Source organism: Camelus bactrianus, chromosome 19, assembly GCF_048773025.1.
Source record: "Camelus bactrianus isolate YW-2024 breed Bactrian camel chromosome 19, ASM4877302v1, whole genome shotgun sequence".
In the NCBI taxonomy this organism is placed as follows: Eukaryota; Metazoa; Chordata; class Mammalia; order Artiodactyla; family Camelidae; genus Camelus; species Camelus bactrianus.
The window spans coordinates 18,950,379-18,974,563 of NC_133557.1; the positions used below are offsets into that span (position 1 = coordinate 18,950,379).

General features: G+C 49.1%; 1 protein-coding gene across 3 annotated transcripts; it reads left to right on the plus strand.

The window, feature by feature from the left end:
• Nucleotides 1–3,390: 3,390 nt before the first annotated feature.
• SGK2 (serum/glucocorticoid regulated kinase 2) lies at nucleotides 3,391–23,725 on the plus strand. Of its 3 annotated transcripts, XM_010958729.3 has the most exons (15): nucleotides 3,393–3,653; nucleotides 7,466–7,710; nucleotides 8,792–8,851; nucleotides 9,376–9,425; nucleotides 9,977–10,034; nucleotides 10,240–10,323; nucleotides 11,211–11,342; nucleotides 12,381–12,493; nucleotides 12,792–12,828; nucleotides 13,877–13,963; nucleotides 16,063–16,158; nucleotides 17,233–17,388; nucleotides 19,820–19,909; nucleotides 21,271–21,475; nucleotides 23,325–23,725. In XM_010958729.3, exons 3-14 carry the CDS (start codon nucleotides 8,816–8,818, stop codon nucleotides 21,433–21,435), a joined length of 1,104 nt encoding a protein of 367 aa, XP_010957031.1. In that variant the 5' UTR covers nucleotides 3,393–3,653; nucleotides 7,466–7,710; nucleotides 8,792–8,815; the 3' UTR covers nucleotides 21,436–21,475; nucleotides 23,325–23,725. The 3 variants fall into 3 exon arrangements, with proteins under 3 accessions (XP_010957029.1, XP_010957031.1, XP_074203410.1); XM_010958727.3 differs by lacking the exon at nucleotides 7,466–7,710 and having other exon boundaries at nucleotides 3,391–3,653; XM_074347309.1 differs by lacking the exon at nucleotides 3,393–3,653 and having other exon boundaries at nucleotides 7,421–7,710.
• Nucleotides 23,726–24,185: the final 460 nt, after the last annotated feature.

Sequence of the window (24,185 nt, forward strand, 5' to 3'; positions counted from 1 at the left end):
TTGAGGAAAACTTTAATTCCTCAAAAAGCTAACCATAGAATTACCATATTATCCAACAATTTCACTCCTAAGTATATACCTAAAAGTTTTGAAAACAGATGTTTATATGCCAGTGTTCACTGAAGCATTATTCACAGTAGCCGAAAGGTAGAAACAACCAAAGTGTCTGTCCATCAATAGATGAATGGGTAGACAAAATTTGGACTGTCCTTACGACGGAATATTATTCAACCAGAAAACAGAATAAACAAAATGGATGAACCTTGAACGCATTATGCTAAGTGGGATAAGCCAGGCACAAAAGGAAAATATTACATGATTCCACTTATAGGAAATATCCAGAACAGGCAAATTCATAGAGACAGAAAATAGAGTAGAGGTTACCAGGGGCTGGGGTGAAGGAGGAATTGGGAGTTATTGCTTAATGGCTAAAGAATTCCTCTTTGGGGTGATGAAAAAGTTTTGGAAATAGATGATGATGATGGTTGCACAACATTATGAATGTACTTAATGACACTGAATAATGGTTAAATAACCTTAATAAATGGTTAAAATGGCAAATTTTGAGTTATATAGATTTAACCGCAATTTAAAAAATTTTTTAAAAGAGGAAAACATAGGATCCAGGAAACAGGACATCTTACAAGGAGAGGGACAAAAGGAATGTCCAGAGTAATGGGAAAGGAAGGGCCAGGTTGACAACTGAGCGACTATCTAGGTGAGAAGAGGATGAGAAACAAACAAACAAACTGAAACTGATATATTATTGTATTAGGAGAATGGTTTCAGCTCTATCAGAGAGTAAGAGAGAATTACATGTGTGTGTGTACACATAGATATATGTTCAGTATTTCAAACCATTAAATGAGGCAGTTTTTCATTAACTTTAGGAAAAGCGGAAGCGTGTGTTTGGATGGGCAAGATCTAAATACTGTAGGAAGGAAGTCATCTGAAAATTTCTAAAAATGAAAGACAAACGAATAGCAGTATGATCATACTATTTAGACACGTGGAGGTAAATACCAAAGGAAGCAGCTAAAGCACATAGTCCAGCTCGATTTTTAAAATAGTGTACATTTATCACTTTCTAAAAATCTTCCCTTTCTAAAAGAAAACTGGGGGGCTCATCTCTGGCCTATGTATGAACTCTGTTGGCCAAGGGTCCTGCACCCAGCCCATGGGGGTAACAGGTTTTTCAGTGCTGCCCCGATACCTGTTATTCCCTCTGCCCATGGGTGAATCTGCAGGTGGGAGAAGGTGTGTGCAGGTATGGGGAGTGGTGGGATGTGGGTGCGGAGGTGGGGGTGGTGCAGATAAAGTACAGAAAAGTGAGCTGAGAAATGGCAAGGTGGAGGGAACATTCACGGAGGTGGGTTCTCATTGGTTTAGGCTCTTGTTTCCCGTTCTCATCCCTGAGAATATATATATATATATAATATATATATATATATAATATATATATATATATATATTTTTTTTTTTTTAATGGAGGTACTGGGGATTGAACCACCACTGAGCTATACCCACCACAAACCCACACCCCCTGCACCCCCCATCCCCACGCCCCCATCGGCTCACCCCACCCTCCCTCCAACCCCTGCCAAGAACATATCTTTGACCTTCCTACCCAAACAACAGAAACCAGTAGGCTGAGAGAGAAGACACAGGAAGGGTGGGAGGGGAGAGAAGAAGTAAGAGGAAGACGGGGAGGAGATGCTTGACTGCAGTGGCCTCAGGGCAGGAGTGGCCTTGACTATTTTCTGCAGTATCTTTGAGGGGAAAGGGCAAGTTTAAGCACTGCTGATAGCCATGTCAGTTGGGACAGCTTATTTCAGTAATTTTGTAGAGAGGTCAAAATTAACCCAGCACTCCCATTTACAGGAGTTTATCAGAAGGAAACATGAGCACAAGGCCACAGGGAATGAACACAAAGATGTTCTCTGCAGCCGTGTTAGAATTATCGTGGAACTGGTAATAGGTTAAATGTCCATCCACAAAGGAACAGTGAACAGGGAATAAGAATGGGGCAATTTATCCCACGGGGTACATACAATGTGATGCAAGTGTTTTTAACAAGTTGAATCTCTAGGTGTTGACACGGAAAACCGTGTGTGAGAAAAAAAAAGTGAGTTGCTAAACAATATGTAGAGTGGAGGAAGAAATGTCTGAGATACGGAGATTAGGGTGTAGACAAAAGTCTGGAAGGAGAGTCACTGTTTAGGTAACAGCAGTTACCTCTGGAAATGAGATTGAAGATGGGCTGGAGGAGACGCTTTCACTTTTATTTCCCTTTCTTCCCTGTGTTGGAATTCTTCCATACAGTTTGTGCAATACCAATATGTGGGCTTTTTTTTTTTTTTTTTTTTTTTTTCCTTTGGCTTTGGGAGCGTAGGGGAGAAGGAATGTAGAGGAGGAGGAGCTTGGTGGAACCAGAGCAGCTCAGCTGGGGAAAGGGTCAGGACGGGGGCTCTGCCCTGATTTGCTTGGTGCGCTGGGGCCAGCCAACGCCCCTCTCTGGGTGGGAGCCAGACACCTGCTGCTGAGTGTGCTGCTGGAGGCGGAGAGTGGGGCAGGCTGGGCTCCTCCAAAGCACATTAGAGCAGCAGGTTTCTAAGGCACTAGAATGACTGGGAAGTTGTTGACATCTTACTGGAAAGGCCACAAAGAAAGAAGCGCAGTAGTCAGACTTTGAGTTGCCTGCTAAGAAGGGAGGCACTGGGCAGAGCTTTTCTCACCTGTCCAGCAGGCCAGGCCCTGAGTTAGGACCCTCGGTCTGGGCACTTCAGATCAAGTAGGAGAAAGCTTGGAGTGAGCTGAGCCCTGGTTCCTGAGCCTCAGTTCTCTGAAGGGCAGAGTGGGGCATGGGTCTCCTCTCAGGTCAGTGCCCAGGCAGTGCCAGAGCAGGGGAGCTCTGGGCCCAACCTTTGGCTCAACACAAGAGAATGCTAGATGTGTCAGGCTGGCTCCAGAGGGAGTGCACTGCCCCTCCCCAGATGTGTCCACGAATGGACTAATCACAGAGGCTGGTGGTCCCCATCTGGGAGAGTTTTGCAAGACAAGCCCTTTTCATGGTCGGTTCTCCCTGCTCTAGGAGATAGGGAAAGTGAGTCTGCTGATGGAGTCAGGAAAGGGTCTGTGGGAGAGCCAGCATTTGAGCTGGACTTGGAGAAGGGGGCTGGGTCAGGGGAGAAGATTTCAGAGAATGAAATGTGACAGTGTTGCAAGGGACTTCAGGGACCCTCCCTGTAAGGCAGAACACACACCATCATCACCGATTCACATGAGGCTCAGGGAGCTGGAGTCACTTGCCCAAGGTCACACAACTTAAGTTGTGCTGTCGCTTTTAAAAAAGGGTCCCCAGGGCAGGGCCCTGTGGAGGAGCCAGTGGGTGCAGACAGCATTGTGATTCAGGTCCAGCGGTTAATTAGTAACTGGAAGGTCCTGCAGCCAGTTCCCAGCCAGCAGCACTGGAAGGTTGAACTGTAGCTGGTTCGGGCGCCTGAGCGAGTGGGTGACAGGTCGCTCCTGACTTGGAAGGTTGTCCGGCAAGTCAGGATTGGGCTTCAGGCAGAGGGACCATGCAGAGAAACAAGAAGGCAGAGCTGTGCACGGGGCTGCTCCCCAGGACCTGAGCTGCGACCCAGAGCTTTCAGGTGAGAGGCTGAGCCGTGAGCAGGACACCTGCCTTCCAGCCTGGTGATCTGCCAAATTTAGGAATTAGTTACCCAGCTAATTTCCTTCCTAACTACCCTATTGACTTCCTTCCCTCCCCAACACCCTCCTTCCTAATTCCTCCCTTTCTTTTTGATTCTTAACTCTCCCCTCCCTCCCTTCTTCCTGTTTTCCCTCCTTCCCTCTCAACTAACTTTCCACCTTCTCAGCTGCCTAGTTTTCTTCCTTCCTAACTAACCCATTTAATCCTCACTTCCTTCCCACTAACTTCCTTCCTTCTTTTTCTAAATTCCTAACTTCCTGCTGAAATTCTAGGCCATGGGCTCTGGAGTCAGACTGCCTGGTTCAAATCCCAGTCATATCATTTACTACCTGGATGCCGCGATCAAGTCACTTCACCTCTCTGTGCCTCAGTCTCATCCTCCTTAAAACAGGAATGAAGCGTTCCTCACCCATGGCACTGTGGGAACAAAATAAGATCAGTTGGCACTTGGTACGCACTGTCATTGGTGGGCACTGGGCAGGCAGGCGTGTGTGAATGAATTACAGTAGGGTGAAGACAGGTGTGATAACAGAAGTGGGCACAAGGAAGGGAGCTAGGGTTCATGGGGTTGGGGGTGGTCTGGGGAGGCTTCTGGGGAAGACAAGTGAGGACAGGTGCCAAGGGTTAGCTGAGCAGATCAGATTGGGCAGGGGGTTGTTCCAGGAAGAGGGCACTGTGTGATCCCCATTCCCACCGCATTCAGCAGATCCATGTAGTGATGGGGGAAGAGGGATCCAAATCTAGGCTGGGGCAAGTTTGGGGGAGGATTGGGGGAGGGCTGACGGAGGAGCTAGGACCACCCCCTGGGAGTGGTCTGAATTCTTGTTGGGAGAAAGTACTGATGTTCAGTCTCTGGCCAAAAAATCAGAGAGCAGTGGTGCAAGAAAGAAAGATGCCTTAGGAGCTGAGAGTTGCTCAGGTGTGGGAGTCACAGTCAAGGCGATGGGAGAATGTGGTAGTTGGCAATGAACACGTCCAAGTTCCCACCAGGACTTAGTACCGAAGTATTAAGTGAACAGCAACACTTTGAGAATTTTTATGCAATGGTACAAAGATAAAAAATAACCTAACCCACTATCACCTTGGATTGTAGCCCTCCAGGCTTTTTTTGGTGGCTATGTGTATTCACATCTTTATTTTCTTTACAAAGATGGTATTCTTGGTCACCTATCATTTTGAAACCTGCTTTTTTTGCTTGACATTGTATCACATATATGTTCCCATTTCAATTTATGTAGGCTTGTAAATGGTTTTTTAGTTAATTTTCCATTTTATATATGTAATATAATTTATCTTATATGAATCAATTCATTCTTTGATTCAGAAATCAAATAGGTACTGAACACCAACCATATTCCAAGCTTTAATCTAGGTGCTGGAGATTGAACACTGAACCAGAAAAGTCTTTGCCCTTGCAGAGTTGATGTTCCAGTTGGAGGCAGAAAATGAACAATGAAAAGAGTTCCATGATAAAGTACCAGAGAGTGATAAGTGTTACAAAAGTAAAACATAAAGCAGAAAATGTGGATGGGGAACAGGTGGGAGTGGCCAACCATCCTGGTTTGCCCAGGACTGTACTGGTTTAAGCACTGAAAATCTCATATCCCAGGAAACCCTTACGTCCAGGACAAACTGGGACCATCAGTCATACGTAATCAGAAAAGACCTCTCTGAGAGGTGACATCTGAGCAGAGACCTCTGTGATGATAGCAGAAGCCAGCCCTGCAGCAGACGTCCAGGGGAAGAGTCTTCTAAGCAGAGGGAAAGGAAGTAAAAGAGGCGGGAAGCCAGAGTGCACTCTGTGTGTTCAAGGCGCAGCAAGAAAGCCACAGGGGCTGCAGTGTAGTAAGACCCAGAGCCCAGAGACCAAGGTAGAGATGGAGTCAGGAGCCAGGGCATGTGGAATCTTTTAGACCGTGGTAAAGACTGGATTTTAATCCTAAGTGTGATGGGAAGCGACTGGAGTTTTTTGGCAACAAAGTCACATGATCTGACTTACATTTTAAAAGAATCATTCTGGTTTTTGGTGAAGGAAGAGTATAGAGGGTAAAGGGAATAGGGCCACAGTAGGGAAGCTATTGCAATAATCCATGCACATGATGATGGTGGCTCGGGCGGGGTGGTTGGAGCAGTGGTTTCTGGATATATTTTGAAGGTTGAGTCTAATGGAGATTTCACGGTCAAGTGGGAGTGGGGTGAGGGTGCAAAGTTTCTGGCATAAATTCCAAGTTGCTGGCTTGGACTTTTCAGTAGGTGGTAGTGCCACTGGCATGTTGGAATGATAGCCTCTTTGGAATGGCTTCAAGAGAGAAAAGGAGAAGGAGTGGAGACTGAGTCCGGACAACTCTCTCAGGGAGTTTACCTGAAAAGGGGAACAGAGAAATGGGACAGTATCTCAAGAGGGATGTAAGGTCCAGAGAGGAGCTGTTAGAGTCTGCGGGTATTCTGAAGTGCCCTACAGTGGGACCTGGAGATTATTTTTATTATCACCATTGTTTTCCAGTTCTAAGTAGTGCTGCCAAATGAAGGTCACATCAGGGTCTTGTCATTGAAAAGAGATGCCCTTGTTCTGGGCATTTGTTTTGTCAACATGATATCATACTCATCTGTGTATTGGTTCAACAATTCTATTTCCTTGAAAGGTTGGAAGGCTCTGATACTGTTCACTTGGGTTTTCCTTGTATGACACCCTCACTTTCAAGTCGACAGAGAACATCTGAGGCCACTGGGCTCAGGTCCCTCTCTGACCAACCCACTCCGACCCTAACCGCACAGGTCCCCCCGCTGTGGTGAATTACAGAAGTCTGGGTGTGGTATGTGGTAGCCACACAGAAAGTTCCAGAAGGGCAGAGGCTGTGTCAGGCCCTGTCAACTCCTTCATTCCCTAGAATACTCCTCATTACCTCCAGGAGAGAGGAAGGGAACCTGTGAGTACTTCATTATCCCACCAGGCAGCAAGGTTATGAGCCAGGGTGCTGGCTGGGATGCTGCTTCCTGGCTCTTCCATAGCCAACCAGCCCTGCCCCGGAGACAGTGGTACAGCCCTGGAGGGCCAGCAGGGAAAGGCCCAAAGGGCCAAGTGTTCAGCAAAGACCAAAGCCAGGGGGACTGAGCCAGACACCTGGCCTCTGAAACACCTGCAGTTTCTTGGGAGGCAAACTCCTCTCAGCTGCCATGATTGAGGTCTCTGGAACCTCATCTTCAGCCCTAGATGGTCTGTACCAGGCCTCGGTAGGCCCTGGGGAATGTATCTTCTCACAGGCCGGAGCCCTACACACACACACACACACACACACACACACACACACACACACACACACACAGATATACTGACATACACCAATATGAACACACACACACAATGACTACTGTCACACACATATTCATAGACCTCACACTCATACACACAACACATTAACATATAGAGGTAACACACTGACGTGTCCACACACTACACAGAGACTCACTGAAGCACATCTCTACACACACACATGCAGAGTGAGAACACACAGTCATAGATGCACAGAAACACCTACAAAATTATACAAACGTAGTCACACTGAGGCACAAATACCTTGACATCCAGAGAGACACTGATACAGCAGACAGACAGACACACTGAAGTGCATCTCTGCGTGAACCACCTGCACACACACCCCTGCCCCCTCACGCGCACGCATTCTAACGAGCCCCCCGTGTCTCCAGGGCTCTCCTGCAGCTGTGCTCACCCCCTTCCACCCACACGCCCAGGGGGAGGCGATGTCCCCGAGGGAACAGAGGTCTTCGGTCCCATCTTAAGCCCTGCTGGCTCCCGCGTGACACAGCAGTCCCCTCGCTGCTGCCGGGAGTCGCAGGCTGGGTGCTGGGGCCGGGCCGGCGCCAGGCACAGACACTTCGGCCCTTGTTGGGAGAACAGAGAGAGACTCTCTTGTCCGCTGCCCATCCTCCGGCTCCAACTGCTGCTTCTCCCGGCGGCCTCTCCTCAGGCTGTGCAGGTACGAGGGGCCAGGGAGGTCAGAGCCAGGCCAGGAGAGGGTGTGGGTTCTCTGCGGGAGCGCAGACCATGGGGTGCTGGCTGAAGCCAGGCTGCAGTGCCTGTTTGGGAAATTCTGCGGCTCACTCTCTCAGGGCTCAGCAGGGCTGGGCCCACGGAGCAGCCTGGGCAGGGCGATCCCCTCACTTGCCCCGTGGTCACTTTCTCAGCTCCCAGGAAGGCTGTGGGGTGGTCGCTCCAGGACCTCCCTTGTAAGGGTGAGTGGTCTGTGCTGCTGTGAGCAGGTGAAGGCTGTGGTCTTAGGATGCACAGTACCCAGCAGCCCCGAGAACAGTTCAGTTCTCAGATGAGATCTTGATTTTTGGCCTTGACCTTCCAAGCAGGAGTGGGGTTGTGGGTCCCTGGGCATCCTGAGCCAGGGCTCAGATACACCAGCCTCCTCCACCCTGCAGGCTGAGGGCAGGGAAGGTATATGCTCCTGGTCACACTCTCCACTGTTTCATCTCAAATAGACATAGACCAGTGGGTCTGTCCATGGCTCTGGCCCAAGGTCCCCAGGGCAGCTGCCCTTCCAGGGCATTTTAGACGGAAGTCCTTGTGGCAGAGAGGTAAGAGCCAACACAGAGCCCAGCCTTGGGCTGTCAGCAGGAATCCAGGGTTGCAACATGCCCATTTGGGGGCCTGCCCCTCACAAGCTGTGGGACCCTAGGCAAGCCCCATTCTAGGCCTCAGGTTTCCCACTTGAGAAATGGGGGGACAGGTTCAGACTTCATGCTCTGCAAGGGTCCTTCCAGCCCTAGCCATCCCAGACATTCCAAGCTGCCTTGGCCATTCCCAACCCTTGAAAAGACTCAGCCTGGAAGGGGCCACCTCTGATCATCCTTCTTCTGTCCCTCTTGAGATGTTTGGAGAGGCTGGGTCCAGGGAATATACCTTGCTGGCCTCGGGTGGGAGATGCTTGGACTATGGAAGGTGCCTGGGGTTGGGGAGGGGTGGAGAGGACAGCGGTGTTTAAAACCCTAGACAAGTGACAGTAATTCTCAACAATAGCTCTCCCATCCCACTCTTCCTTGTGCCCCCAGAACCCACCTGATCACCGTTACAGGATGGACTCTAGCCCAGCTGGGACCCCCAGTCCGCAGGTGAGTGGGTCTTGGTTCCCCCGCCCACCACTAGGAGGCTCACCTCCCAAGGCTGAGGAAATCCATGGAAGCCCCAGTCAGTTGGGCGGGAAGCCCAGGACTGGGGAGCCAACAGGGGTCACTGGGAGCTCATAGAACTGGGCCATTTGTAGGGCAAAGAGAGAAGAGATTTGGGCAGAGGAATCATGAAGTAAATGGGGTGGGAAAACCATGGGGTTGGCCCTGAGGACACCTGGGTTCCGATGCTGCTGGGGCTGCCTGTCAGTCCTTGGTCAGCTCTTCTCTGGGCCTCAGTTTCCTCACCCTCACAATTGGTACCACAGCCAGCAGCCTCCCAGGGCTGCTGTGAGAAGCAGGTGAAATGGTGGATCAGTGGGTGGGTTGGTGGATGGGTGGAAGAAAGGCAGGCAGGCAGGCTAGTAGAGATGTTGGAGAAGGAGCAGGGCTTGGACCAGGGGAAAGGGTAGGGGCCGAGGAGTAAGGAACTGTTGATCTTAATCACTTCTTTCTTTAAATGTCTTTAGCCCCCAAGGGCCAATGGGAATATCAACCTGGGGCCTTCTGCCAACCCAAAGTGAGTTCTGGTCTCTCAAATAACTTTCCTCCTTGGCTCCCCTCACACCTGACACCCCTTGCCTGGGGAATATAATCCAAGTTCTCTGATCTAACGTCAAGAACCTCTGCCACCTGGACCCAGGACCGGCTCCCATTCTTTATCTCCCACAAATTCCCCAGCCTCTGCCCATGCTGAGCCCCATGGCTGGGATATCCCCCCAGAATCTGCATTATTAGCAGCCCCCCACCCTCCAGGCCCTTCTCAGTCTTTGGAGGCCAGATTCCTTGCCTTCTATACAGTTGTGCCTGGTTTTCTCCCTTCCTTGCCTGTTGCTTACTTGATTATGAGAGCTCCAGACACAGGATCCAGTTTTATAAGCCCCGTCTTGGCTGGGAGAACATGGCATTCTCCAGGGGCAAGGGGGCTTAGCTCTTAGAAAGCTTCCTGCCTTTTCCAGCTTCAAAATTAAAAAGGAGCTGTGATTTCCAGCTTCAAAATTAAGAAGAAACTCAGATATCAGTTTCCCCAGGCTTGCAAATGCTGACCCTCGTTCCTCCCTCTTCCCCCAGTGCCCGGCCCACCGACTTCGATTTCCTCAAAATCATTGGCAAAGGAAACTACGGGAAGGTAAGTGATCAGTGAGTGTGGGAGGCCTGGGTCTCTCCTTCTTTGGTCTCCTCCACCCTCTGCTGTCTCTTGACTTGCAGAGAGGGAGCTTACAACCTGCAGAATCATGGTTGCAGGGCCAGGGCTGGAGGCCTGAACTGCTGTGGAGAAATCAAAGCTCAGGGGAGTGGTCACCTGTGGGCTCTGTGTTTGTCCTTCTGCTCAGGTCCTACTGGCCAAGCGCAAGTCTGACGGGACGTTCTATGCAGTGAAGGTGCTGCAGAAAAAATCCATCTTAAAGAAGAAAGAGGTACCAGAGCTCAGGGACAGCCATCTCCTCTCCTGCTTCTCAACCCCCAGTCAGATGGCCTCCCTTCCGAAAATGGGTCCCAACTCTGGGTGCAGAGGTGGTCCAGCCAGAGGCGGAGGGCTGGATGGATCCCAGAATGCTGACCCTTCTCCAGGAAGGCAGGCTAACTGCCTTCCAGTTCTCACCCTCTGTGCTCCCCTAAAGAGTCAGGGCTCCGTGGTGGACAAGTCCTCCACCCTGTCGAGGTTCCTGCTTCTTCATCTGTGCAATGTAGGGGTCACACTTTAGACTCTCCAAAGCCCCTACAAGCCACAGCCCTCCTGGAGTTCTAGATGCTTCTGCTGACTTGGGTCTCTTTAATGCCAGCTCCATAAGGAGGTCATAGCAGGCCCTAAGACTCAGGAGAAGGAATTAATGTTAACAAGGCATCATGGGGCAGGTCTTTCTGAAAGAGGTAGCCTTGAAGATAGGAATTTGAAGGTCTGAAAGGCAGGTATCCAGGCAGGGAAACAGCAGCAAAGGCCTGAATGTGAATAATGCATAGCTTTTTTTCTCTCAGAGATTTATCCTTGGGACTCGTTTGTGAAGTAATCATGTATAATTTTCTTATCACCCTGGGGTGGGGGGCCAGGGATTTGGATCCAGGGCCAGAGCTGCACCCATGTGGACTGGCAGGGGAGGAGGTGGACCATGCAGAGTCCTGAATACTAGGCAAGGCGCCTCAGCTTGGCTCTGAGGGCAATGAGGAGCCACAGTGAGTGTTTGAGCAGGGGCATGAGAAGGTCCCAGGCCAGGCAAGTCCCACTGGTGAGGCCCTGTGGGCTGTGCCAGGGTGAGAGGGGCTGCGGTGGGCTGTGACACGGCCCCCCGTCTGTGTGACTCCACAGCAAAGCCACATCATGGCGGAGCGCAGCGTGCTCCTGAAGAACGTGCGGCACCCCTTCCTCGTGGGCCTGCGCTACTCCTTCCAGACGCCCGAGAAGCTCTACTTTGTGCTCGACTATGTCAACGGGGGAGAGGTGGGTGGGCCCACAGAGTCTCTGACTGGCCCTCACTGGGAGCCACCTGTCCCACATGCCCACTGTGTACCAGGTTCTAGAACCATCTCCTCTCATCCCTGTAACAGACTCATTTGCAGCTGAAGAAACCGAGGCTTAGAGCAAGAAAGTCACTTGCTCAAGGCCCCCCAGCCTGTACCTTTGAAGGCAGGTCTGTCTAACTCCCAGCCATTATCATTTCCTGACTTCCTCACACAAAGCAGCCCAGAATCCCTTCAGTGGACCTGGGAAAGGTCAATGTTAAAGGAGCTCCGTGGTCAGTATTTCCAGGGCCACTGCGTGGGAGTGATCAGTCCCTGCAGAAAAGATCTGAGGCCACCTGTTGACCCAGAAGCTCAGCCAGGATAAGCTGGACTCCCTCCTTTGTCTCTTTGGGCAAGATGACAAAATGTAGTGGGGCACTTCTCAGTGACCCAGATTTAATCAGTGGGGCCTCATGCTGTTTGCCCTGATGCTAAGAGGGGAGTTTTTGTCCTATATGCTTAAATTCCTTGGTGGAAGTGAAAGGCTTTCTTTGCCAGCAAAATAGACCAAAGCAATTGGCCCAAGGGCAGAACTAACCTGGGCTCAATTCAACCATCATAATCATTTTATTACTTGGGTTGGAGGAAGAGCACATCTTTGACCCATCTGGATTCAAATCACAGCTCTGCCAGTTACAGCTCCATGACCTTGGGCAAGTCACCTGACTGCTCTGACTCTCACAGTTTCCTTTTCTATGAAACTGGCCTCATATTTAATACCTGGAGGGTAGTCAGGAGGATTAAAGGAGGTAAGAGACATGAAAGGGTCTGTCTGGAGCCTGGGACACAGTAGGTGCTCCATCCCTGCGTATTCAGCTGTCCTGCTAACACTGCCAGCTCTGTGGGGGTGGGGGCTGGCTGCCCTTCCTTGTATGTGTACATTGCATCTTAGAGAGGGGGTGATTTGGCCAGCCGCCCCCACCCCGCACTCGAGGAGCTCCCCTAGAACCCTCTCACACGCCTCCTCCCCCTCCAGCTCTTCTTCCACCTGCAGCGGGAGCACCGGTTCCTGGAGCCCCGGGCTCGGTTCTACGCCGCCGAGGTGGCCAGCGCCATTGGCTACCTGCATTCTCTCAACATCATTTACAGGTGAGGCCTGCCAGTGGCTCAGAGCCAGGCCTGGCCCTTCTGCCTCAATAGCCAGGGGGTGTATGGACCCCTAAATCCTGATAATATTCCAGGGAACTTGGTCCTTTGTCTGAGGAGGAGGGCCCACCAGTGGGTGGGAGCCTCCTCCTTTGCAGGATTGAATGCCCGTCTTCCTTGGGCTCTCCCTGTACATCTCCGTGAGCCTCCATGAACAGTCCTTCTGCAGGACCCCAGGTCCCCAGCTCTCCTCACTTGGTGGCTGAGACATCACAACACCCTTTTCTCTCATTTTCTGCAGGGACCTGAAACCAGAGAACATTCTCTTGGACTGCCAGGTTGGTGTGTGTGTGTGTGCACATAGCTGCGCATGTGTGCTGTGTGCCTACGAGTGTGTGTTCATGCATTGTACATGCACCATATGCGTAGGGACGCATCCAAGTATGTGTGCACATGCATGCCCATGCCTGTGTGCATGCATGTAAATGTGCACCATGTGTACATGTGACCGTGTGTACCTGCCCACCCATGTTCATGTGTGTGTGTGCAAGGTCTGTGGAGGGGGGCAGGGGTGGAGCCAGGTGGACGCTTGAGGATTTTGTAGTCCTTCCATGTCTTAGACTGGATTCCCTGGAAACAGATGCTGAGATGGAGCACTGGGTGCAGAATGTTATTGGGGTGAAGAGACCCAACTTTAAGGGGGTGAGGAGGCAGGATTGGACAGAAGCAGAAGCTCACCTGCACTGTGGTTGCAAGTGAGGCCGTGGCTGATCTCACAGGGGTGGAGTGGACCTGAGCTAGGATGGCTGTTTAGAACTGTTCCAAACTGAGGCATGGAGGCTGGGCATTTGTGCCCCTGCATTGACCAGTCATTGGATGGGGACTGCCCCTTGAGAGGAGCATGACCTTGGATGAGGGCAGTGGCCCAGCATGGAAGGATGGGCACGATGGCTGGTAAGAGGGGACCTGGGCAGAGCCCGTGGTGTCCACCCACTCCACGACCACCACCAGCCACCCTCTCGCCCCACTGTCACAAGGAATGGCTGCTTTCTGGTTCTCAGCCCTCCGTTAAGGGGGCTGCTTCCACCAGGCCCCTCCAGTGAGGACATTCTGGAACTGCTGCTGTTTAGGGTGTGGATCTGAGCCTGTGACGAGCTGGGGGCAGACAGTGGAACATCCTCCTCTCCCCGCCTGGCCCCCTGTGCTGCTCTAGGCATCCAGGCTAGAAGCACTGAGTCTCTGAGTGGAGCCTCCAGCCTGTGCCTGTGCCTGGGGCATCAGACCCCACAGCCACTGCCCCGGATGTGGCATCTGGGCTTTGGGGATAGACCCAGCCATACTTTTGGCTCAGGCAACCTTCCCACCCCTGCCCTCCCTCCTCTACAGGGACACGTGGTGCTGACAGATTTTGGCCTCTGCAAGGAAGGTGTAGAGCCCGAGGAGACCACGTCCACGTTTTGTGGCACCCCTGAGGTAAGCGAAAGCTCCTAGGACGGGTGAGACCACAGCTGCTGATTAGAGCCACCAGGTTGCACTGGAGGGGCTCACTCCTCCCACCCAAGCACATCCCCTGAGCTGGCTGGGTGCTTAGCCTTGGTTTCCTCATCTATGTCATGGGGGCACCAGCTCGAGGGGCTGCTGGGACCCAGCTGGTGAAGCTCTGCAGCAGTGCTGTCTAGCAGAAACAGAAAGAGAAATGCAAACCATTTATGCAATTAAAAAATCTCCAGCAACCACATTTAAAAAGTAAAAAGAAAGATGAAATCAGTTTTTATAATCTGTTTTATTTAGCCCAGTATAGACAAAATATTATCATGTCAACATATAATAAATGTAAAATTGTTGAAATATTTTACCCTTTTTATTACTAACTAAATCTTTGAAGTCCAGTGTGCATTTTACACTTACAGTCCATGTCAGCTCAGATCAGTCACGTTTCAAATGTTCAGTAGCCACACATGACTAGTGCCTACTGTATTGGACAGCACTGTCCTACAGGGTGAAGTCCATGTGCCACAGGAGGGCCTGGCCTGACAGTTAAGTTCAAGGTTTGCAAGCATAAAAACACTGATCTATCTACCTCTTTCTTCCCGACACCAAGAGCCTGGAGGGTTAAAATTTGTGGGTCTCAGCAGTAATTCACATGTGTCTCTGTCCTGCAGGCCTCCCTGTAGCTTTGGGGTTTAAAACTTTTCCTTAAACTCCTCCCAATGTTGAAACCTGGCCCTTAGCCCTTGGACCCAAAGGGGTTCCTAGCCCCTTGGACAGGTGTCTGGGTAGGGGGTGGGGGCGCTGAGGCTATAGGGCAGGCAGGTCCTTCCAACCTGGCATGAGACAGGATGTTAGCTGCTATTTTTCTCCATATGCTTGAGAATCTGGGTTTCAGATTCAGCTGAGCCTCCTCAGTTTGGTTTTAGAGGAGCCAATGGACAGATGACCTCTGTAGGCAGCAGCCACTGTCTGTGTTTGTGTATTGGAGGGTGCCCGCTGGACACAGCTGGCCTCGCAAAGCCTGCCAGCCTAGCCATCCCTTCCTTGGATACTGCCAGGGGCGAGGAGCAGGAGACATGTGGCCCTAACTCATCATCTCTTCCATGACTCAGCCACTGCTGGGGAGCACAGATGAGAGTAACCACAGTTGCTCCCATTGTTCACAGGCCAACACATATATTAGCCCCTGTCCTGAACACACCCTGTAGGGGGGCGATTCTGCGACCTCATTATGTGGATGAGGAAACCAAGGTTCTGGGAGGTTCAATGACCTGCTTGTGACCACACCCCCAGTAGGGCTCAGGTCTGTGTAACTCCCTGCCTCTCTCCACACCCACACAGTCTCTCACAGTGGCTTTGTCTGTTGCTGAGACCCCTTTTCTCACTGGCAGAAACACCAGGTTAAGGGGTCACCAAGCCCTTGAGTTTGGCAGGAAGCACAGCTCTGGCCCACGTTCTCTCCTTGTGCGAGGCACAGACACATGGCATGTATTCGGCTGTCAGTAGGAACTCCAGTGTTGCTTCCTATTTCCTGACTCCTCTCCATCCCTCCGTTACTAAGATTTCTAGTGCAAGTACCTGCCACATTGATTTACGCTTTATCGTTAGTCTTCCCACTGCACTGTGAGTATTCCCGGGGCTTTCCTAGCCTCAAGACACTGATTGGATGCTTTTGAGCAAATTAGATGAGGGCACCGGCTCTGGACAGACTAATTAGAAAAAGTTTCCCCTTTAAACACATGTGAGATGCTAGATACAGCCCTATACTAGGGTTCTGGCTTGCTGAATTGATCACAGCCAGGCTTGCATCCCTCTTTACCCCTTTGACTGGTACTTCTGTGTGGTGTACAACATACACAACTGTACAGGGCAGTTGTGTGATCTCCTCTATGTCCCTAGCACATTGGCAAAGGGCCCTGCACAAAGCAAGCCTATGGCAAATGGATGCTGATTGGATATATGCACAGCCAAGTAAATATCACAGCAGGATCAACCCCTGGTGATTTTTTTCCTCCAAGCGCCTTGTTCACCAATGGGGAGAGGCCGAATGTCTTTCGTATAAGTGTGTTTCCCCTTAACAGTACTTGGCTCCAGAAGTGCTTCGGAAAGAGCCTTATGATCGGGCAGTGGACTGGTGGTGCTTGGGGGCGGTTCTCTACGAGATGCTGCATGGCCTGGTGAGTGGGGACACAGCTGTCTGCAAGGGACTTCTGACTCAAGGAGAGATGGGGATGGATCTCTCTCTTGTGTGGCTCGCTCATGCTCCTCAAGGAACTGAATGAGCCATCTCTTCTCTAAGCTATAAAAGATGCTGCCGGTGGGGAGAGAAATAGCTCAGTGGTTAGCATGCACTAGGTCCTCGGTTCAATTCCCAGTACCTCCATTAAAAAGAATAAATAAAAATTTAAAAGATGATGCCAAAGTGAACACAAGGATTAGACGTATTTTTTCAATAATGTTCAGCACTTCGTAATATACTGTCTCACACGTTACTCCTTTGGTGCCTCAAAACAGCCTTTGGAGGCTGGCACTGCAGAAAATGGAGTTGTTCTTATTTTACCGAGAGGGAAACTGACACCCAGAAAGGTCACAGTGCTGGGAGGTTGTGAAACCAGCTCCTGGACGCAGTCCTTGGCTGCCTGCTTAGGTGGAGACTTGTGTAGACTTGCTCAAGCCTAGACTTTACTCTGGGGGGTCTTTGCTGCACAGCTGGGTGGATATGAAGGAAGAGACTCTGTGGAGTCGGGAGAAGGAAGAGCCAGCAAAGGAGGTGGGGGAGATCATCAGGAAAGAGCAGTGGGCTCAGGATACGGTTTGGGGCCTGGCTTTCTTTTCTTCTCTCTTCATCTCTCTGAGCCTCTTCTCATCTGAAAAGTGACAACCTGTCTCAAAAGATGTGTGTGAGACTGGGATGAAAGATGACACAAACAGTGTTAACTTTGCAAAGTGCAAAACTGGTGCATAAGCTGGATTAAGAGAGGTGGGAGAGAGGAGGCACCTGGGGGGTCCATACGCCTCACACTGGTGGGGAGAGACTTGGCCTTCTCAGCAGGCTCGCCACCATGCTGGAAGCACAGGGATCTCTGTCTCCCTCCAGTCTGCCACGTGACACAAGACAAGGCAACCTGCCATTGCACCAGACACAGGTCTGGCTGAATCTTTCCAGCTACTCAGTGTTGCTCCAAGTGTCCCTGAGAACTGTGCCCGCTGTAGCAGGGATGACCCTCCCATCTCTCTCCCTCTCTCACCAGCCACCCTTCTACAGCCAAGACCTGTCCCAGATGTACGAGAACATTCTGCACCAGCCGCTGCAGATCCCTGGGGGCCGGACGGTGGCCGCCTGTGACCTCCTGCAAGCCCTTCTCCACAAGGACCAGAGGCAGCGGCTGGGCTCTAAGACAGACTTTGTAGGTGACCTGCCAACAGAGCACTGGCCCCTCGTGGGGCTCTCTGAAACTAGGAACTGCTAATTCACTCATTTGGAGATTCACAGCTGCTGCTGCTTATTTACTTCCTTCAGTCGAATGCTTTTATTCAGTCAGTATTTATTTATTGAACACCTACTATGTGCCAGACATTGAGCTAAGTGCTGGGGATTCAGTAGACTGGGTCTCTGGCCCTATTAAGTCTATGGGGGAGGTACAGGGAGGCAGACAAATAAACACATACAACTATTACAGAGTGTGACAGGATAAGAGGCCAGATGAGAAATTCAGGCAAGGCTTTACTGGGACTTGCATTGCAGCACCAGGGGGTAAAAACAAGTAACAGGTGCCCTTGCTCGCTCCTGAGGTGGGGAGTGTGAACTGGTTCCTTAAATGGGGTGAGTGGAGGGGCGGACCAGTGGGTCGGGCAGGAGGGGTGGCTGGGGTGGTCTGCCCACCCCCTTGGTGGTGCTGTGTGCAGGGATCATGTGCAGTCCTCTGCTTTTGTTCCCTGTGCCTCAGAAATGGCAGTTGGTTTTTGGCCTTTTTGTATCTTATTGTTCATAATTTGTCCCAACTGTGCATAGGTAAAGTTATTTTTAGTCCCTTATAATGTCTTTGTATTCTGTTACTTGAGGAAATATTTATCTAGTGCAAGCATTCCAGTAAATGGTCTCAGGTCTCAGAAAGTCATGAACAATGAGTGGAGATAGACAATAATGGGAGGAAGTCACACTGGCATGGTCAGGGAGGTCCTCTGTGAGGAGGTGACAATTAAGATGACATTTGAAGGATGTGAAGGAGCCACCCACAGAGAAGGCAGGGAGGAGGCATCCCAGAAACAGGGGCACAGCATATGCAAAAGTTCTGCAGTAGGAACAAGGTGGACAGGGGTCGTTCATCAGGTAATTAATTAGGGTACGTTGAGCAGGGGAGTCACAAGACCCAATCTAAGTTTTAAGAAATTCCTCTGGCTTCTGTGCAGAGAGTGAACTAGACTTGCTTTTCACAAGCATCTGAGCCCTTCCTCCTTGCCAGTTGCCCAGGGTTGGGCATCTGAATAGAGGGATGGATAATTCACAGTCTGTTCTCTTAGCAAGTCCATGGCATTTTTAAAATTAAAGCAAAACCTTAACAATAAAAACACATTCTTTACTAAAGAATTCTTTACTATAAATCCAAAAGAGCATTTGGATTTATAAAAAGACCACAGAAGTTTGTTTTACTCCTGGAATTTTGTTCTTTCTTCTAGTGTAGTGGTTGATATGCATGGACCATGAGACAGACTTACTGGGTTCAGATTCCTCCTCCATTAGTTACTAGCTGCAGGACCCTGGGCAAATTGCTTAACTTCTCTCAGTTTCCCCATCTGTAATAAGAGCACTCAGTTCATAGCTCTTATGATCTAGTATATTCAACCACTTAGGCCAGTGTCTGACACATACTAAAGGCTTTTTATGTGTTTGTACAAACTGCCCCACATGCCAGAGACTGTGAAGTGTAACAACATTTAGGGCACTTGCCTACGCATCCCTGCACAGTTTAAAGATCAGGGCTTTCATGAAGATTGGCCCCCTCCTTCCCATTTGCATTTTAAAAATATGTATTGTTTTAAAAATAAGGTATACATTCCCATAGATCAAAATTCAAAGGATATTCAGAAGAAGTCCCTCCAGCCACTCAGTTTTGTTTTGTTTTAATTTGGAGGCAACCAGTGTTAGTTTCTTGGATAGTCTTCTGGAAATAGTTTGGATCTGACTTTTTAACAACCCCCCAGGGGGTTCTGATATAAGGGCCAGAGAAATCAGTCTTCAAGAAACACAGATAGAGGGAAGGGTCTGCTGGATCAGGAGGAAATTGGTGCCAACATTGGCTTGAATTAGGAAAGATGTGGTGAATCATGCCTAGGGCTGAATCCTAAATTCTGGATCTCTGGGAACCTGCAGCTTTTCTTGGGGCTTTATTTCCCAAATCTTCCTTTGTGAATTGATTTGGTCTATTTCTCTGATTAGATTTCTGGAAGAGTCAGGATGCGCTGATGCAAAGTGTGGGGGAAGAGGGTCCCCAAGGTCCCCGGGGACCCCCAAGAGCAGGTTCTGCAGTCTTATTCACTGACATACCTCCACAGCCTAGTATGCTGCTGGCACAGAGCAGGTGCTCAGTAAATAGCAGTGGAATAAACAAATGCTATAGGGGAGAAAGTTTGGGTTCTAGATAATGGCGAAGGGGAGAGGTCTGACTGCAGATGAGACTTTGTTCCAGGAAACCAGCCAGAATGGCAAGTTACTTTCCCAGTAAAGATGTTAGGTCTTGATGGCCAGTTGCCAGGAGAGTTGGAGCTCCAAGGCACGTCAGGATGGGATGGGAGCGCCTATGGAGAGGGTGACTTCTCATCTGCACCTTCTTCCTGCAGCTTGAGATAAAGAGCCATGTATTCTTCAGCCCCATAAACTGGGATGACTTGTACCACAAGAGGCTGACTCCACCCTTCAACCCAAATGTGGTAAGAGGTCATCACATTCTAGATTCTCGGTTCCCAGGGCTGGTGGAAACTTGGAGGGTATCTGGGCCAGCTCTCTTTTCACAGATGGGAGAACCGAGGGTCCCAGAGGCTCAGTGATTTGTCCAAGGCCACCCCTAAATTAGAGGCAGCATGGATCTAGAACCCGGAAGTCCTGACTGCCAGTTCAGCTCTGTGTGGGCAGCCAGGTTGCCGCTCCTTGACACTTAGCACCGATAACCCTCGTTACTGAGCCCTTTAGTTTTCAAAGTGCACTATGTCATGTGACACACCCAGACAGAGCCAAGCCCTGCTAAGATTTGTTTTCTATGTTTAGCTTTCTTCCTGATAATAAAAATGACACGTATTTATTGTAAAAGGTGTGTAAAACAGAGGTTTAAATTATCAAGGAGAAAAAGCTTATTATCTCACCCCAGAGAAAGCACCGCTGGCAAGTTTCCTTCAAGTCTTTTTCTACATGTTTTTATATAGCTCGTCATTTATATATCTCACCCTCCCCCCAAGAACCCTAAACTTTTTGCTAAAAACTATGCCATTATTCCCCTAAGTCGTACAAGACTTTGTAAGTATGATTTAAAGTGGCTGCATAGTATTTCAATCCTATTTAGATAGCATAATTTATTCAGCCATGCTCCTAATGGTGAACTTTTTAGGTTATTACCATTTTTTTATTATAATGGACTGATGAACATCTTTAAGTGTACATCTTCGTCCAAAGTAGTTCTGATTATTTTCCTTAAGATGGATTCCAGATGTGGAATTACCAAGTCAAAGAATGTGAACGTGTATTTTTTTATTAAGGTATAGTTGACTTATTAGTTTCAGGTGTACAACATAGTAATTTGATATTTTTTATAGATTATACACCAGTTACTATAAAATATTGACTATATTCCCATATATAATGTGCTGTACATTACATCCTTGCAACTTATTTATTTTATACCTAGTAGGTTGTAACTCTTAATCCCCACCTATTTTGCCCTTCCCTCCCACCCTCTCCCCTCTGGTACCTCTCATGTTTTCTGTATCTGTTGTGCATGTATTTTTAGGTTCTTGACTCACACTGCCTTCACTGCGTGCTAGGGAGTACAGTTTACTTCCAGCAGTGTCTGGAGTGTTGAAGTGGAGCAGGCAGGGTGCCAGGTAGTGGAGGAATTGATAGGTAGTTATTGGACCTACTGGAATACAATGACTAATGTAAATGCATGAATAAGTGACAGTTAAGTAAGGGTGTCTGGGGGGGGGACTCGGGGGGGGGGGCCCTAACATCCCTCTCAGGGCTTGTGGGCTCCTTTGGCAGCTCTGAGTGTTCCCTTCTCATTATTGGCTTATATTCATAGGCAGGACCTGCTGACTTGAAACACTTTGACCCAGAGTTCACCCAAGAAGCTGTGTCAAAGTCCATTGGCTGCACTCCCGACACTGTGGCCAGCAGCTCTGGGGCCTCAAGTGCCTTCCTGGGATTTTCCTATGCGCCGGAGGATGATGCCATCCTGGATTGCTAGAAGTGAAGCATCGTGAAACCACTGAAGCCAGCTGGTTTCTGTAAGGAATTATCCTCAGCTGCTAGTCACAGAGACCCAAAGTAACAATGGCTTAAATAAGAGCTTTTTTTCCAGCACATAAAAGGAGGATGGTGTTAGGTGGTCCAGGACTGGTACAACAGGTCATCAGATACTCAGAGGTTTTCTGCTCTGCCATCCTTGGCAAGTGGCTTCTACTGTTAGGATTATGATCCTATCACAAGATGGTACTGGTGCTCTAGTCACTGCTGCTGTGTCCTGGGCAGGGAAAATGGAGGAAAGAGCAAAACGGCACCTTCAGAACTTCCCCAGAAGCCACACCCAGTGACTTCTGCTTGCCTCACTAGCCATCCACTCTACCTGTAATGGAGGTTGGGCTATGTGTCTAATTAGCTGGGCACATTACTCCCCCTAATAACACAGGGGTTCTGACACTAAGGGAGAAGGGGAGGCAACAGGCTCCTCTTTACCAGAGGGTCACTTGGTGTTTGGATTTTCATCTCAATGTGTAAAATGAGAGATGCAACAAGCCAATAGGGTACCACCCAACATCCTCTTATTTTCCTATGTCAATGGTGTCTTTCTAGGGTGGTTGGTATTGGACATTTAAGTTTGTCCTCCTGGCATGTGAACCCCTTCAGGTAATCTACTTTATGAGCCATGATGAGAGGGAAAAAGTACCTCCACTTACAGTAGCTGAAAATGCTAGATACTGACTTTCCCAGCCTCCCCTGCAGTTTGGGCCAGGCATGTGGCCCCAGGATGCACCTGTGCCAGATTTTTGACTCAAAGAAGGAATGGTGAGCTCTCTTTCATGTGGTAAGTGTGGTGACAAAACCCACAAAAATGAGTTCCTGGTGTGGAAGTGGCAACAGTGCAAACTGTAGCAATTGGTATATATTGGCAGTATCAGTTTCCCCATCAGATCAGTACTGCAGCAGCATTCCTGGGAAGCCTTCAGTTTCTTTCTCTAGCTTTCCTAACGATTTTGAGCTTCTGATTCTGTTAACATACTCTTTTTTTGCATAACTGGTCAAAGCCAACTTCAGAACACCTGCCTATGCTGAATCAGTTTCTGTACTAAACTCTTTCAAGTCTATTATCAGTTTTCATCCAAACAACTCTAAGGTAGGAACTATTACTATTCCCTTTACCAATGAAGAAATAGAGGTAGAGAAGTTATTTCTTGCCTGGAGGTCACAGAGCTAATATGGGCCAGAGCTGGGACTTGGAGCCATATAAACTGACTGCAGGGCTCTCACATGTAACCTTTGTGCTAGTCTACCCTTCACTCTGGCTGTCAGGTCTAAGAATGACTCAAAGTCAAAATCTCAAAGGAGAGCCAAGCCAGGAGTTGGCTGGAACAAGCCAGGTGATGGGAAATAGGGTCTTGAAGAGGAGGCATTCGACTAGATGCTTGTGGTCTGGGCCTGGCTTCCCAGCTCATGCTATGCTCCACCTCACATGCCCCTGTATGCTTGGTAGGTACAAGGCCATAGGGAGCCCAGGCCTTGGACAGAGCTGGAGGCTTGTGCGGGCCTGGTGACCAAAGCTTCCCAGCCACATATAGAGACCTCCATATATTCAAGATTAGCCATTTCTGAAAGTAATTCTGACTAGACAGAACGTGAGGATATAACACCTTGGGTCCAGGACATGCTGCACTTGTCGGATGAATCATGCTAACTTACTTCAGTGAAAGTCTCTTTTTCACAAACCTGTGGTTCATGGTCTACTTCAGGGTGGTCTTATTAACTTTTTGGTTTGTGGACAAGAGGGGAACTTTCTGAACATCAGTGTGTGCTGGTGACTTTATTGCCTTTTCCTCTTAACTCAGTCCCATTCTTTGCCTTACATTTTTGTTTACCCAGCCCCCTGCCCCAGAAATTATGGGGGATGAAGCTGGAAGACCATGGAAAACACACCAATGACACTGACACTGACCTACTGGGGATCACAGCTGGGTCAAGAAGAGCTACAGCTACCCTTTGACATGTGCTGAGAATTCTGAAAGAAACACTCTGATTTCATTTCCGTGTTAATGGCATCTGCTAATAGACAATGGTGGAACACGATGAGGGGGAGGCCAAAATCCCAACTTCCCAAAGCAAAAAGCAAGAGTGTGTAATTGTCAGAAATGTGATAGTGCTCTCAAAAGCACACAACCCACTAGGGGTTGTGAAACACATAATAGTTCTATCTGTTCCAAGACTGTAAAACCACAAAATTTTCACCAGGCTAGAAAATAAAAATGAAAAAATACAATATTGAATTGATCATGCAAGACCTCCATTTATTGAGCACATTCTGAGCTTCATATGCATTATCTACAATCCTCACAATAAGCAAGCATTTTGAAGTTACTAACCTCACTTCACAGATAAACAGAGATAGTAAGCAACTTGCCCAAGGTCACCTAAACTGGTACAAGGCACAAGTGGGAACTGAACTTGGTGGTAGCTGATTCTAAGGCCCTTGCTATTTCTACAACTTCTAACAGTGGAAGAAGTGCTATGGGAAGTAGTTTTTTTGGTCTTCTAGCAAACACTGACTGCAAACTGTACTCATCCAATTTTGCATCAAAAGACAGCATCCCGAAGAAGAGAAATCACAATCATCCTCTTTTCGGCTTTTTAGCTTTGCAGTGACAGTAGCTATGAAAAGGCAACAAAAGTGGTGTGTGTTTTTTAAGACCCTAGAACGCCAACTATGCTGTACATGCTGCAGACTGT

Coding starts and splice junctions, on each gene's coding strand:
- SGK2 (XM_010958727.3), top strand. CDS start 8,816: ATGGACTCTAGCCCAGCTGGGACCCCCAGTCCGCAG. Junction 9,426..9,976: donor GGGCCTTCTGCCAACCCAAA/GTGAGTTCTGGT, acceptor CTCTTCCCCCAG/TGCCCGGCCCACCGACTTCG. Junction 10,035..10,239: donor GCAAAGGAAACTACGGGAAG/GTAAGTGATCAG, acceptor CCTTCTGCTCAG/GTCCTACTGGCCAAGCGCAA.